The following is a 14,682-nucleotide window of genomic DNA, read 5'->3' as shown; positions in this document are numbered from 1 at the left end:
CTATAGGAATTCACTAGCTGAGGCAACTGTGAAACCAACCTAGTAATTCTGATCCTAACAACCCACCTCATGCATAGTGTGTGGTCTATTTGAAACATTTGTGCAGGCAGCTCCCTCCACACTAGTGCTGAAACTGCTGAGGCCAGAAACAATTCAGGATCAATTGTTCTATAGCCCTGAAAATTCTAAGTCTATTAGTAATGTTTCTTAGCCTACCTGATAAACTGAAGCATGTGTGTGTATAAGTGCTTTTCAATCAATAAGTGAGGACTAAATGATACTGAGCACTGTAAATAGCTCTGTTGTAGACAAATCCACATTTTGGATGTTTAATGATTATAAGTGAGAAGTTGGGAAAAGTAGCAGTCATGAGATGAATTTTCTGTGAGGGTGTTGTTCGCAACATAGAGTTTGAGAAAGCCTGGCCTATACCAAACCATTAATTCCGTTCGCTGATTGGCTAGTTGCCACTGTAACTAGATAGCAGCACTGCCTCTTAATTTATTATAGCATATTTTGTTTCAGGCATTGCCACATTTCAAGTTGTGAGATTTTGCTGGACCTAGCACTATCAGGCTTCCAGTTACACCAATAATTGGGATGAAATAAAGAAAAATACGGAACTAACATCTGAAAGCCACTGAGGAATGGGTTGGAGAAAAATTATTATACTGCCTCTGTTTCTAGCTACTTCTTATAGGGCATGCTTCTAACAAAGACAGTGAGTGTTTTGCCACGGACTACAATGACTGAGCTTGCTCAAAATTATATAGTTAATTAATGAAAAGGGGCACAGTGGAAAACATCTACTGTAGAGTAAAAAACAGGGCAGATATAGAGGATTCCTTCAGAATGTTATAGTAAAGATCTAAACACTACTTACCAGGATCCTGAATAACTCTGTTCCGATTTTTAGACAATACAGTTGATCTCTGAACAAATGCTGCCAACACCATAGCCCTGCTGTCTACTTTAACCTCCTGTTCTTCTTGACACAATATACAGGTAACAACCTGTCTCTGTTCAGTCACTCTAGTTTGCTTTGGACCCAAGGCTGTAAGCTTTGTATCTGAAACTGCAGGACTGAAATCAAATTATACCAGTGAGTATATTATTTGACAATTATTTAAACTAGATCATGCTTTAAGTTTTATTAGTTTACTGGTGTTTTGTGTTAACTCATTTTCATCTTGTAAATAAGCAAACATCTGTCATATACACATCCATGCATGTGTTCCCAGAAACCACTGTACAACAAAACATTTCAGAGAAATCTTATGTCCTCCAGATGGTGACATGTAAATATTCTTTGCTTTCTTGAAATCATACCTTAACTGTTTCCAGGTTTTTAAATACAGTTAAATCACAAATTAAGCTTAAAAGTAAAAGCTAGAGAGATTTATGCAAATCTTAGTCTCTGGTGTGTTTTTTAAAGTTTATAAGTAGGGGGACAATACTTTAATATCCAATTACACCAAGTAGACATAGTTTATCATTAGAGATACCATCCCATTTCAATCAAATACTGTACTGGAGGCTTTGATTTTTACCCAACAACTTCTTAACAGATTGCTTATGTTAGTTTAAGATAGCACTTTACTCTTTTAATGTAGCTTTTTTAATGTTAACTCTATTTTTAGGTTTAGAATACAACATTCAGGATTTGATAAGTACTACCATAGAGTTTTATAAATCTTGATTCAGCCCAGATAAAACAGAAATCCTCCTCTGGGAGCAACAAAGCTTCATTTCCACTTACTATGTACCCCTATATAAGTAGAGGCCAAGCTTGTACTTTTCCCAGCTGTCCCCTAACTGCCAGACATACCAAATACCACATACGTTTTCCATCTCCCAATGCACCGCAAATGCAAAGTTGCCTTAATTTAGTTCAGCTGCTTACAAACATCTTCCCCCCCAACACCTCACAAACAGACACTAGTTATTCCCACATCCCAATGTCCAAAACAACTTTGCCTATTATAATTAACATTTAATCATCATGCCAGTCACACTTACTAACCAAGATTTATAAGTCAGGCAGGGTTTATTTGTTTAATTTTCAAAAGCAAATCAGCCCTGGCTATTTAGTGCAATTCTACTATAATCTTAGTGGTGTGCAGAAAAAAAACAAGTGGTCTGAAAAAGCAGCAGAAAATGATCTGAAAGGGCTGGACAGATGTCAGCTAAGGAAAATTTAGCTTTTTAGTTCAAATAGAAATACAAGAGGATACTTTGATTTGAAAGTCACAAGAGAGATTTATCAACTCTCTCAAAGTTCTCTTAAAATGTTTTCTTTACCTATTATCGAGTACTCTGGAGGTTGAAGTGGCTAGTTCTTCTAAAGTCTGCTGAAAGAGTTCTTTGTTCTCATCAATGAAGTGTCGCTGCATCTCTGACATTTGAGCCATGATCTTTTCTCTGCGCAGCCTGGCAATCTCAGCTTTTCGCTTCCTTTCAGCTTTGTCTTTATCTCGTGAACCCTGCAATTTTATTGTTCAGTTAATAATTTTAAAAACATATTACAATGGACCACAATTTGTAATGTATTTACTTTTTAATTCTTCAGCTATTTATAAGTCACAACAGGTTATACAGTCTAAAATGATTCTGTTTGGCTCTTATGCCATCTTCTGAGCTGTCTGGCTCATATAAGGGCCAGGCAGAGTTGCAGATCACATGAAGTTCCAGAAGTACAGAGGTTGCTCCATTTCTTCTCCTATGGAAAAGGTGAGGCCATCCCCTCCACATAAGCTGTGTTTCCTAAGGTTTTGTGACTTCACAATACTCTTTAGTCTAAGCTGTACCTAATGAATCTAGATCTAAACAAATAGGTAGGGTGAGATAATGCCCATTCACTTGGAATGACCTACAGGATTGGAGAAACGATACTTATCTCCTAAATGTCTTTGAGCAGCCTCTAAAATAGAAATAATGGAAAGGGCAAAGTCTCCAGACCCTACTTGCCAGGTAGGGAGGCCTCAGACAGAAAATGCAGACTCAGTGATGAAGTAATACAGTAAGAAGTAAGAACCCCTCCCCACATACTGAACTAACCTCTCTGTACCAAGGCTGACTACACTACAGCTTGTGTGCAAGAATGTGAACTATATTTTTAAAAGACCTGCAGATTCTGGTCTGATTTAGGTCACTAATTAAAAATGTAGTCCATTGCAGTTCATGGCCTATATCTGTTTTAGAGCAACTAACAACATAACCTGATGTAGCATATTTTTACCTCTTCTATAATATTTCCTTCAGTCTCAGGCACAGGACTTGTAGAAGAGCTCTCTCTTAGTTTCTTAATGGCATTAAAAGTCTGCAACAAGAAAAATTAGTTAGCTATTTAAATGCCACAAGCTAACAATTATTATTTGTAGTATGATAGTGTATAATGTTCCAAGTCATGCACCAGCACTCCACTTGTGCTGGATGCTGTAAGATGGGAAACAAATAAACAAACTGGGGGAGGGGAGCATAAGGAAACAATGATTTTTCTGATATTGCATTTCTAAAACCAGCCCAATTTCATTAGCAATGTATTGTGGAACATTTGATATCATTCATGAAACATTCTGGAAATGAAACTCAAATTTACCTTCAATATCCATCTGATCATGTCCTTGTGCACTTCCAGATGAGGTGCATTTTGCAAAGTTTCTAGCATAGCCAGTATACTCGGGGAATTACTGGGTGCCTCACCAGGTCCTAGATCAAAGATATGGACAGCTATATTCACTGTATTTTATCTGTTAATACTGGACTAAACCATCTCTAAATCCTGTACATTAGAGCAACAGTCTGGTTTTTTTACGGGGTTTTCAAGATCATACACATTGTCACTTTGCCCTCTGTGCTAGCTTGAACTGGTATAAGGGAATAATAGTGATAAACATCCTGCTCACTTTAAAGCAAGAATAGTGTCAATTTAATGACTTTACCAGATCACAGGAACTAGCTGGAAGATGAAGTGGAGATACTTTTTTCAAATATATAGCTATAATCCCAGAGACCCGGTGTTTGGTCATTACATCAAAAAGCAGAATTTAAGATTATTGCAATATTAATTTAGTCAATTGATAGTAAAACAAACAATAAAAAAGCTTATCAGTGGGACATTTTAAAATTAGAAAAAGGTAATATTCAAAAAGAGGATAAATATTAGGCTTATCAGGTGTGATACTTTATATTTTTCTTTTTTATAAGACAGATGTACAGTATTTAGATATTTCAGAACCTAAACACTTACGTACATTTTCTACAATGTATTATTTTTGTAGAATTTTACACTTTGTGTGTGAATTGATTATATACATACAGCAATAAAGTGTATTAAAATGCATCTTTTTAAAGTTGTCTTTCAATGCATCTTGATTCAGAAGGGCAGAAGAGGCTTATATACAAAATATTAGAGGTTGATATTCTTGATTTTGAATTTGCTAAATATTTGGAGGAATAGACATACTTGAGATCTTCTGAGTGAAGGTAAATGTTACAACATTCTCTTCATTGAGATTCTCTAGGTGTTGTTTTTCTTCTTGTAATGCCATTCCAATCAAGTGCAAAACCTAAATAAAAATCACTAATTTCAGACCTCGTATCAAAAAACATTTAATACTATCCCCTAATGTCTATAAAGGAATTAAAAACACCATATTGAAAGAGAAACAACTAAGTACAAAGCAAAATTACAAGAAAGTGAACTTTATATAAAAACTACCTAGACTGTCTTTGCAATGTAGTTGCAGTTGTGTCAGTTTCAGGATACTAGAAAGACAAGGTGGGTGAGGTAATATCTTTTATTGGTCCAATTTCTGTTGGTGAGAGAGACAGGCTTTCGAGCTACACAGAGTTCTTCCTCAGGTCTCTGTGTGGCTCAAAAGCTTCTCTCTCTCACCAACAGAATCCGGTCCAATAAAAGATATTCTCACCCACCCCTTTCTTTCTCTCTAAGACTGTCTTTGGCGAATCTTAGTTCTGGAGACTTATTTGAAATAAATTCTTATTATTGTATCCAAGTCACAAAAAGTACTACGTACTATGTGTGTTTCCAATGTTTTGTTTTCCTGTGTAGCAACTGTGAAGAAAAGGTTACTCATCTTTACAGTAGCCGGAGTTCTTCAAAATTTGTTGTTCCTATGGGTGCTACACTCTTGAAGATTTTTAGTTAGCAGCAGCCACCGGTCCAGAGGTCCACACCTATGCCCTCATGCTCCAGTGCAAGAGTATATAAGGGGGCAGACCCATCACCGCTCCAAATCCTTCTTAACCAAAACCCCACACAAGATCTGCAGCAGAGTGGAAGGTGGTTGTGGAGCACCCATAGGGCCAAAATATCTTGAAGAACACCACTTAGTATATAGGTAAGTAATCTTTTAGTTTTCTTTGAGTTACAGTCCCTATGGCTCCACCTTGGGAGATGGGTGCTGATGTCAGTGCTCAGGAGGCAGATTCAGTATAATTCAGAGAACAGCATTTCCAGAGGCCCTATCCACCCTGGAAGCAGGCATGATAGCAAAGTGCTTGGAGAATATGTGAATGAATGAGCAAGTGCTGGCCCTGCAAACATCCACATTGAATGTGTTTAAGAAAGGCTATCAAGGTGGACTAAGCCCTCGTGGCATGGACAGTCACTCGAAGTGGGACACGTGCTCCAGAAGCTATGTATCAAGCTAAGATGTATTCTGAAACACATTTCAATAGCCTCTGGATAGAAATTGGTTGTTCCTTCATCCTTTCAGCAAAGAAGATAAAAAGAGTTTAGGAGGCCATGGAAGGTCTTGTTTAATCAAGGTGGAAGGCAAAAGCCCTTCTCACTTCCAGGGTATGAAGATTAGCCTCCTCTGCTGAATAGTGAGGTTTAGGGTAAAAATACTGGGAGTCAAGCGTCCTTAATAATATGGGATTCCAATAAGACCTTCAGTGGGAAGTGAGGCTGGGAATCTAAAGTCACTTTATCACCACTGAAAATCATGTAAGGGAATCAGCCACAATTGCCCCCAGACTTCCTGTTCATCTGGCCAAAGTTATGGTTACAAGGAATGAAATCTTGAAAGACAAATGAACAGCTGCCTATGGGTTCAAATGGAGGATAACCTAGTTCACAATGCCTAAGATAAGATCCCAAGGAAGGGTAGGCTCCTTGACATGTGGAAAAAAGGTTAGGAAAACCCTTAAGGAACCTAGCTGTGGCAGGATGAGTGAAAACAGAATACCCCTCAACTGGAAGGTGAAAAGCTATAATGGCAGCTAGGTGGACCCTATGGAACTGAGTGACAAACCTTGTGTTTTTAAATTTGGCAGGTAATAGAGTATATTCATGAAGCGAGACTCAGATGGAGATATGGACAGATGGATACACCAGACTTGGAAATGTTTCCCTCTTGTCAAGTTTTTTACTGCTTAGAAATACAGATTTAAAAAGGAGAACAGCGCAGTTCTCTGCCCAATAACCGTTGAGAAACTAAGCTTTAAGGTGTAGTGAAGAGCATTTGCGCTGGGTTACAGGGCCTGATTCCTGTGTCAGGAGAGCTTTTGTGAGAGGAAGGTAAAGAGGCAACCATAGGGAGGCAAAGCAGATCCAAGAACCCCACTTTCTTTGGCCAAGATGGTGCTATCAGGATAGTTACAGCTCCTTCTTGCTTTAGCTTGTTCAGAGACTTGAGGATCAATAGCATTGGAGGGTAGGCATACAAGAGGGTACAAGGCCAAGGGATGAGGATGGCATTCCCCATCAAATTGTGACTGTAACCTCCTTTTGAGCAGAAGCAACACCACTTTGCATTGGACAATGTTGCAAAGAGACCTACTTCTGGAATGCCCAAGACTGACATGCTCTGAGAGACTGAAGCATTGAGTTCCAACTCCTGGTCTTGGTCAAAGTGTCTGCTCAGGAAGGCTGCTACGGCATTTTGAGGGACTGGTAGTTAGGTCACTGAGATGTCTATGTGATGGGATATGCACAACATCCACAGCCTTATTGACTCTGCACATAAGGACTGGGATCTTGCTCTCCTCTGACGATTTATATTGTAAATAGACGCTGGACAACAGAGCAGCACTTTGACAGAATGGTCTCTCTTGTTGGGTAGGAAGTAATGGCAAGTGTAGCAAACTGCCCCGAGTTCAAGAATATTGATGTGGAGGGATGCTTCTTGGGGAGCTTATTTGCTCAGGGCTGTTGAGCCCTGGAGATGGGCACCCAACTGAGCAAGAAGGCATCTATGGTGATGATCTGTGATTGCAGAATGTGTTTTCTTGATTTCCTCCAGAGGGATCCGGAGTGATACCATTATCCTTTTCATCAGGTCTTAAAGAGCCCTGATATCACCTGCATAGGATGGTGGTGGGGGCCTAACCACCTCATCGGGGAGGTAGACTTGTTGGACAGTGTCTCCTTCTCCTTCGTCATTAGTTCCTACTCCTCCGGGAAGTTCTTTTGGGGAGAGGGTTGAAACTAATAATCCTGTTGTCTGGACAGGGCCTCTTCCAGGAGAACATTCTATAATAATGGTCACCACAGGAGCCCCTGGGTTCCAGAAAGTCCAGTGTGGTGGTGCATAGGGAAAGGAACTGTGCCAGATTGAGGCATCAAAAAGAGGTGGTTTTGGAACAATTTGATAAATTAAACAGTAATAAGTCACCAGGACCAGATGGTATTCACCCAAAAGTTCTGGTGGAACTGACATATGAACAACAGAACTACTAACTGTAGTATGTAACCTATTGCTTACGTCAACCTTTGTACCAGATGACTGGAGGATAGCCAACACAACAAAGAGTTTTTAAAAAAGTTTTCAAAGGAGATTCTGGCCATTACAGACCGGTAATTTCAGTACCAGGCAAAATGGTTGAAACTATAGTAAAGAATTATCAAACACACATGAACAATATGTTGGGGAAGAGTCAACAGAGTTTTTGTAAAAGGAAATCATGCCTCAATCTATTAGAATTCTTTGGAGGTATCAACACAGTCAATCTGTGGAACTTGTTGCTAGGGGATGTTGTGAAGGGCAAAAGTATAACTGGTTTCAAAAAAGAATCAAATACAAGAATCCATCAGTGATTATTAGCCAAAATGATCAAGGACACAACCCCATGCTCTGAGTGTCCCTATACATCTGAATGCCAGAAGTTGGGACTGGACAACAGGATCACTCAATAAGTGCCCTGTTCTGTTCACTCCCTCTGAAACTTCTGGCACTGGCCACTGTTGAAAGCCAGGATACTGGGCTAGATGGTCTGTCCCAGTATGGCCATTCTTATATTTTTATATTATGAAAGAGAGAGGAACCCCAAGGGTGTTCCTGCCAAGATTAGTTTGACGTCTGCTGGTTCTTGGGGTCCCCCCTTCAGGAGGTACCTCCAGGAACGAAGTTTGAAATGGGAAGGAGGTAGAGTCCTGGGAAGAAATTCTGAATTTGAGGAGGTATCCTCTCCTGTATCCAGTAAAGAAGCCCCTGGCAATAGTACCAGAGGCTGAGGAGGGGCCAGCAATTGTGTTGGTACTAATGGCTGACACTTTGTACTGGGATGCAGTAGAATAGACCAGAATTTTGGCTCCAAAGAGTGTAACAGTACTCGGCAGAGCAATTCCTCTCAATAACCCTTAAGAGGGGAGAACCAGGTTCTTCTGCAATTATGAGACCCTTATGGGAGACCTGGTTGGTACAACAGAGCCTGGACAGTGCTCCTCAGGAACTTCAAGCAGTACTGGAGAAGGTACTGAAACACAGTATGTTCTTTGTGGCTATGTGAGACACTGAGGGATTTCACCCAGACCAGTAAGGGTTATCTCCTGCCCTGTAACCCTGGGTTCTTCTGTGCTGTGCAGCCTTGGTTCAGAGCCCTGACACCAGGAGCATGCTCACAGCACAATGGACTCACCCTGGCTTCCAAGCCTGGTTATTCCTTGCAGGGTGACACCAACAGCCCTTCCAGTTCCAAGTCTGTCCAGTCCCTCTCACTGGATACTCACAGAAGTTATCAAATCTACTGCCTCCAAAAAGGCAAAGGTCACACCAGCCTATTAGTTTAACTGAGGATTTTATCCTTCAGTTTTATACACAGCACTGAGATGGCTTTGTAATAAAACAGAAATAAGTTTACCAACAAAGAACAGATATAGGTGATAAAGAACAAAATACAGATAGGTAAAGAACAAGACAAAACAAAAACATACTTTCTAGTGGCTAAAACTTAACTTCACAGCAAGTTACAATCTTTATCCAAGCAGGTTTCTCACCTATAGTCAGTTCCCAGAACTTCAACCCCCTTAGTTGAAGGATTCACCTCTCTCAGATTACAAGAGCTCTGGCCTCTTTCATTCACCCAGGGATGGATGCCAAAATGGCTTTCTGCCTTTCTTACATTTCCCAAAGTCTACTGTCTGTTTCAAGAACCAGAAAGGTTTCCTGGGGGTGCAGACTCCATTCCTGGTCTTGATTGCTAAGCAGTCATTCCCCACTGCTAGTTTAGCTAGATGGCTTTGTTTCACTTCTATGCCGATGTATTCTTCATTGTCCTCTGAGTTGTTCCCTGGCTCAATTCCTAGTGCAGACACCGGAAAACAGGCAAAACAACATTCCTTTGTCTAGGACAGGCTGGACATATGCACTGCTTGCAAATCACCATTTAGGAACGTATTTCCAGCACGAGTTATTCTTTATACACTGATAGTACATATATCACATGATCATATTAATGATCAGTGTCTCACTGGTTTGTGTATAATACCTTACATGACACTTTTTAGATACAGATTATGACAACAGTGTGTTAAGGCACTGAATGCATCTGACCTGATGCAAGTTACAGTATGGTGTATCCTCTGCCAGTTGGCAGTGAGAAACTCCCTGGGTCACATTGTGACCTAAAGATGGTACTGGAGTGGAAGAAGGCTTCTTAGAGAAATCTTTGCTCCTAGAAGAGTCCTTTGATCTGGAGGTCTCCTCCTCTGGTACCAACAATAACAGTAACCGTCAGTGTGGTTTGCTAGAGGACTTCTCGATGAGCAGTGTACCAGAAATCTTCTTGGTGGGTACTGGCATCTCGGTCCAGGAAACCGCAGAAGACTCAGCAGTACCCATACCAGGATGTGAAGTCTCCTACTCCCCTGGCCTCAAAGGTGACTTTTCCCTTCTTCTGGAGTCTGTCTCTGGGGAATGAGGTTTCTTCCTTTTAGAATGCTTCGTTTCCAAAGCCAGCCCATGATCTCTGTTTACCAAAGATGAAGAAGTCACCAGAACAGTCTGAGCAGCCAAGGCCAATGTACGACGGGGGAGTAGGACCCTGCACTTCTCAAGGAATGCTCCATCAGGAGAACTTTCAATCTATCTTCCCTCAGCTTCCTAGATCTGCTCTTAAACCCGGAGCAGTCCTTGCACTTAGATGGGACATGGGATTCTCTGAGGTAGCTGGAATGCCCATCAATGAGGGGGAAGACCTGTGGCAGGTCTTGCAAGGTGGGAAACCCAGAATCTTTGGCATAATCTAATGCAGCGGTTCTCAGCCTTTTTTTCTTTGAGTACCACTCGGGTCAGGTCCAGTCAGGTCAAGTACCACTTGACCTGACTGTACCTGACCCATGTACCACTCGGAAAAAAAAGGGGGGGGACTTGCGGCGGCGGTGGGGTTTCACGGCAGCAGCGGGGAGGGACTTGCGGCGGGTTACATGGGGGAAACAATGCCCTCCGCTGAAACCCTTCCGCCGTTTGCCCCTTTTCGGCGGCCGAGTTTCGCAGGGGAGGGTGGGAGGACACTTCCAGCGGCGGATTCGGCAGCACGGTACGGCTCACGTACCACCCAGCCTTCTCGTAAGTACCACCGGTGGTACGTGTATCACTGGTTGAGAACTGCTGATCTAATGCAAACAATGCAAACACACACAGAGGGTGAAGGTGGCCACTAGGAGCGCAGGGGAAGATACATGCTCCCCCAAAAGGACAAGCCTGTGCTTAAAACAAATGAGAAATAAAGAACAAAATTAAATAAAATACTAAGAAAAAAATAAAGAATAAAGGTAGCAGCTGTGACGCTAACATGGACACCACAATGCTCCATCTTGAGCCAAAGGCATCTGTGAAGGAACTGGAATGGCGATGGCAGTGGCAGTTCTGCCCTTGCCCTGCCCCGCCCCCTCCCCCCACCTTGCATCAGAGCATAATGGTGTGTAGGGTGCAGATGCAGCCCTGCTAACTGAAAATCTCTGATCAAAAGTGCATGAGAGCACATACAAGCTAAGGTGAAGCACCCATAGTGACCATAACACAAAGAACCAACCTGGTTTGGGTTAACCACGACTGGCTTCTGTTGTATTTCTTAGTGTTTTGGGAGCAGTCACATATTATTATTGGGACTTTTGCATAAAATGTGTGCACACATTTTGAACTTCTTTGCCCTAACATACAGGAAAGTCAGTTGAGAAAACAGACATGAACCATTAAAAAGTAGCTCAAACTTAAACTGGCTAACAGCAACTTAACCCTGAAATAAAAAATCAGTTTTCCAGCTATTTACCAATTTACAAATGGTGCCACATTAAACTAAAAATACAAACCACCAAAACTAGCCATAAAATGGTCCAAAGGGCAATCAAGAGTTTAAAATAAATAAACCTAGCAGCGAGCTCTGAAGCTTTTCACACATACTGTCTCTGAATACCACAGATTAGGTTTCGGAAATGTCAGCCCTCCACAGAGAAAGTTCTTCCATGAGTACTGGAGCGTTCAATTCCAGGAATTGATAACAAGAGCAACCTTATAAATTGTAACCACCTTGGGCCATTTATTGGGCCAACACTGTCACTAATACTTGGTGTAACACTGCCTGCAGAAGATAATAAAGTGAAAGTGCAAAGCTTTAGGATTCTCCAGTATAATCAAGGATCTAGAATGAGTTAACTAGAAAACTATTAATTCAAGCCAAATTATCTGACTTCTCAGGGTAACTGTCAACAGGATGCAATCTATCACTGTGCGGGCAAAATTCTGCTCTCCAGTATGTGCACTCAACTTCCATGCACTTCAATGGGACTGACACACAAGTATCACAGTAGAATTAGGCTCTTATATTCAAATATTGATTCTATTATAAAAACATGTTACTGAATTATGATTATACTTCCTGACTTTTAAACATTGTTAAAATTTCAATGTTATGGTTCCCATAGCAATTACATCTTGTCCTTATAGTATATCGTTAGTATTTTGTACAGTATTACTGTGTGATATTCATTTCAGTCACATTTATACATTACATATTGTGGGGGCAAAGGGAATTTTAAAAGCACAGTTGGGAAATTAAAGTCTCAACATTCCAATAAAGACGTGTATGATCTCATAATCAAATACATTATTTTCAAATGGTTAGAATTTTGAGCTCAATCCTGCAGTCTTTATACAGATGAGTAATCCTCACTTTTGCCAGTTAGGATTAAACTTTGATCTGTAAACTAAATTTCACACATCAAAGACATGAGCCTTCATGGAGGATTAAGTCTATGTCAAGCTTCGACATTTGTGTTTTTGTTTTTTTTTAAAAAGGCAATTATAAATGAACACAGAACATCTGAAAAGTCATGTAACTGGAGAAAATAGCTTTTTAGTCTTGTTTTTGTGTTTCAAAACGCCATTCAGTTTTTGGAATGGATTTTTTTTTTTAAATCACATTTTTCAAAAAAGATTTACCTCTGAGTAGAGAAGATCTTCATGTTTTTTCAACCCTTATATGTACTGTTTTTTGAAAAAGATACAAAGTCTCGAAAATACAAGGTTGCAAGAGAAGGAAAATGCTTTCCCTACCATAAAATTATAGAATTATTCTAACTAGTTCAAACAGAATTTTTTCCTTTTATATATACAAGTATCTTTGAAATTGAGGCCACCTGTTAAAAATGTACCCAGAGCTCTAGAAGATGCTTCTGCTACCTGTGTTTTCATACTCAAAAATGACTTGCTGCATGCAATTTAAAACTAATACTAATTAACTAGTTGATATTTTTAAGGCACTACATTTTATTTTTTTATAACTAACAGTAAGCTAGAAAAATAATCCTCAAAATGCACGTGTTCTTCTACATATTACCAGGATCTATACATAGATGTAAATATCAATATAATAAAATGGATATTTCTGCTCTAACACATGCACAAATGTAAATGTCTATACATACCCTTTGCAGCATGGACTCTGACCAGGCATAGCCGTTATGTTCTACTGCCCACTGGAGTATTGTCCCCATAATGCACAACATGACATCAGATTGGAGGATATTAATCAGGCTTGCAAAAAGAGGGGAGAGAGGAGGCAGAACGGGAGGCGGAAGTGCTGAAACAGAAATTAATTTGCTAAACATAAAAGCTTTTTGAAACGTTCCTAATACCTATACAATTTAGAACTTCTCTTAATAATTTAGTAGAGTCTAAACCAATATACAATTTATCAAGCAATTACATAGTATTATTAGGTAAGGTATACTTCATAAGACTAAAAAATTGCTTAACTGAATTATAAAAAAGCACTAAAAGCATTAAACAGAGAGACATGGAACAAAGGAAGGAATTAATTTTCACACAAACTTTTTCCCTTACATTATTGTAGTAATGAAGTGAAGTAAAAGTATCAATATGTAAAACACTAAGGTAAGGCAATACAGTTATTAGATCAATTCGCCCCCCGAAAAGAGGACACCTTTGCTCAACAAGAATTAGTCTGAGTCAGAAGAGCAATTATGCTGGAGGGATATGGTGTTCAAAAGGTTGGCTCCAAGATAGATCTAAATTCAAACCCTTGGTTATTGGGTTGGAGAAAAGGATTGCTTTACTTTCATTGTTTTTTTCCTAACCTAAAAGGTAGTGTTGGTCTAATGCATAGCCTCTAGATGTGCAAAGAAGAAAGAAAATGGAGGCATCCATGTGAATACATTACCATACTTCCCTTCCCCTCTACTTTCCTCAAGGAGTAATACCTGTATTTTCTCTGTTTTGTCTTTTCAGCTTTCTTTGTGCTTCCTCTGCCTGAAAAAAGAAATAGTGCTCAGATTATTCCAAATCTGTACAAAGACACAAATGGACAACAGAAGTGTTTTCGTACAGGTTATACACACATACCCCTTTACTTTCCTGGTTGTGTCCTTTCAATTTTTCCTTTTACCCCATAATCTTTACATTAAAGTGGCACAACTCATTGCAAATTACATTTGTTATTACTTTCTTGATTAACATTTTACTTTCAGATACATTTGTGTTTGATTATACTGCTGTTAGAATTGCTCTAAATTTTTCTTGTATTTTGATTCAATCTGGATTTATTTTAACACAAAAATTATTACACAAATCTGAACTTTTATAATCACAACTACTGAAGTGATGAATTCCATAAAACTGAATGGAAACTTATGTCATCAAAATATTTTTGGTACACCGTAATCAAGCAATGAGTTCTGTGTAGGTAGACTCTTACACTTACATGAAGCCTCACTGATTTCAATAGAACTCTGCACAGTGGTCCACTGGCATAGAGTTTATTGCAGAATCAGTATCAAATTTTGTAAATGTTCTAGAAGAGTAACCCTTGTTTACAAAATACTAATTCATAACAGTTCTTAAAGAAGAATACAACTTTAGAAGCCAAGTATATAGAAGACCGTTTAAAAAGTGATGTCTCTTGTTTTTTTGTTAATTA

The 14,682-nt window shown here is 39.6% G+C and overlaps 1 protein-coding gene across 3 annotated transcripts in view; it reads right to left on the bottom strand.

Moving 5' to 3' along the window:
- Positions 1–14,682, bottom strand: part of UBR2 (ubiquitin protein ligase E3 component n-recognin 2) — a 95,173-nt gene that overhangs the window by 25,222 nt on the left and 55,269 nt on the right. For all 3 annotated transcript variants that reach the window (XM_067565032.1, XM_067565031.1, XM_067565033.1), the window contains 7 exons: positions 13,967–14,015; positions 13,172–13,326; positions 4,466–4,568; positions 3,599–3,708; positions 3,239–3,319; positions 2,302–2,483; positions 884–1,083 (listed from right to left, as the gene is read on the bottom strand). In XM_067565032.1, coding sequence (XP_067421133.1) covers positions 884–1,083; positions 2,302–2,483; positions 3,239–3,319; positions 3,599–3,708; positions 4,466–4,568; positions 13,172–13,326; positions 13,967–14,015 — 880 coding nt within the window. The remainder of the gene's footprint in view (positions 1–883; positions 1,084–2,301; positions 2,484–3,238; positions 3,320–3,598; positions 3,709–4,465; positions 4,569–13,171; positions 13,327–13,966; positions 14,016–14,682) is intronic.

The sequence above is a fragment of the Emydura macquarii genome, unplaced genomic scaffold, assembly GCF_026122565.2.
Source record: "Emydura macquarii macquarii isolate MOO-44397 ecotype Brisbane River unplaced genomic scaffold, CSIRO-AGI_Emac_v2 contig_2676, whole genome shotgun sequence".
Taxonomy (NCBI): Eukaryota; Metazoa; Chordata; order Testudines; family Chelidae; genus Emydura; species Emydura macquarii.
Note: the sequence above shows the minus strand (reverse complement) of the source record. Positions and strands in the feature narration are given on the sequence as shown.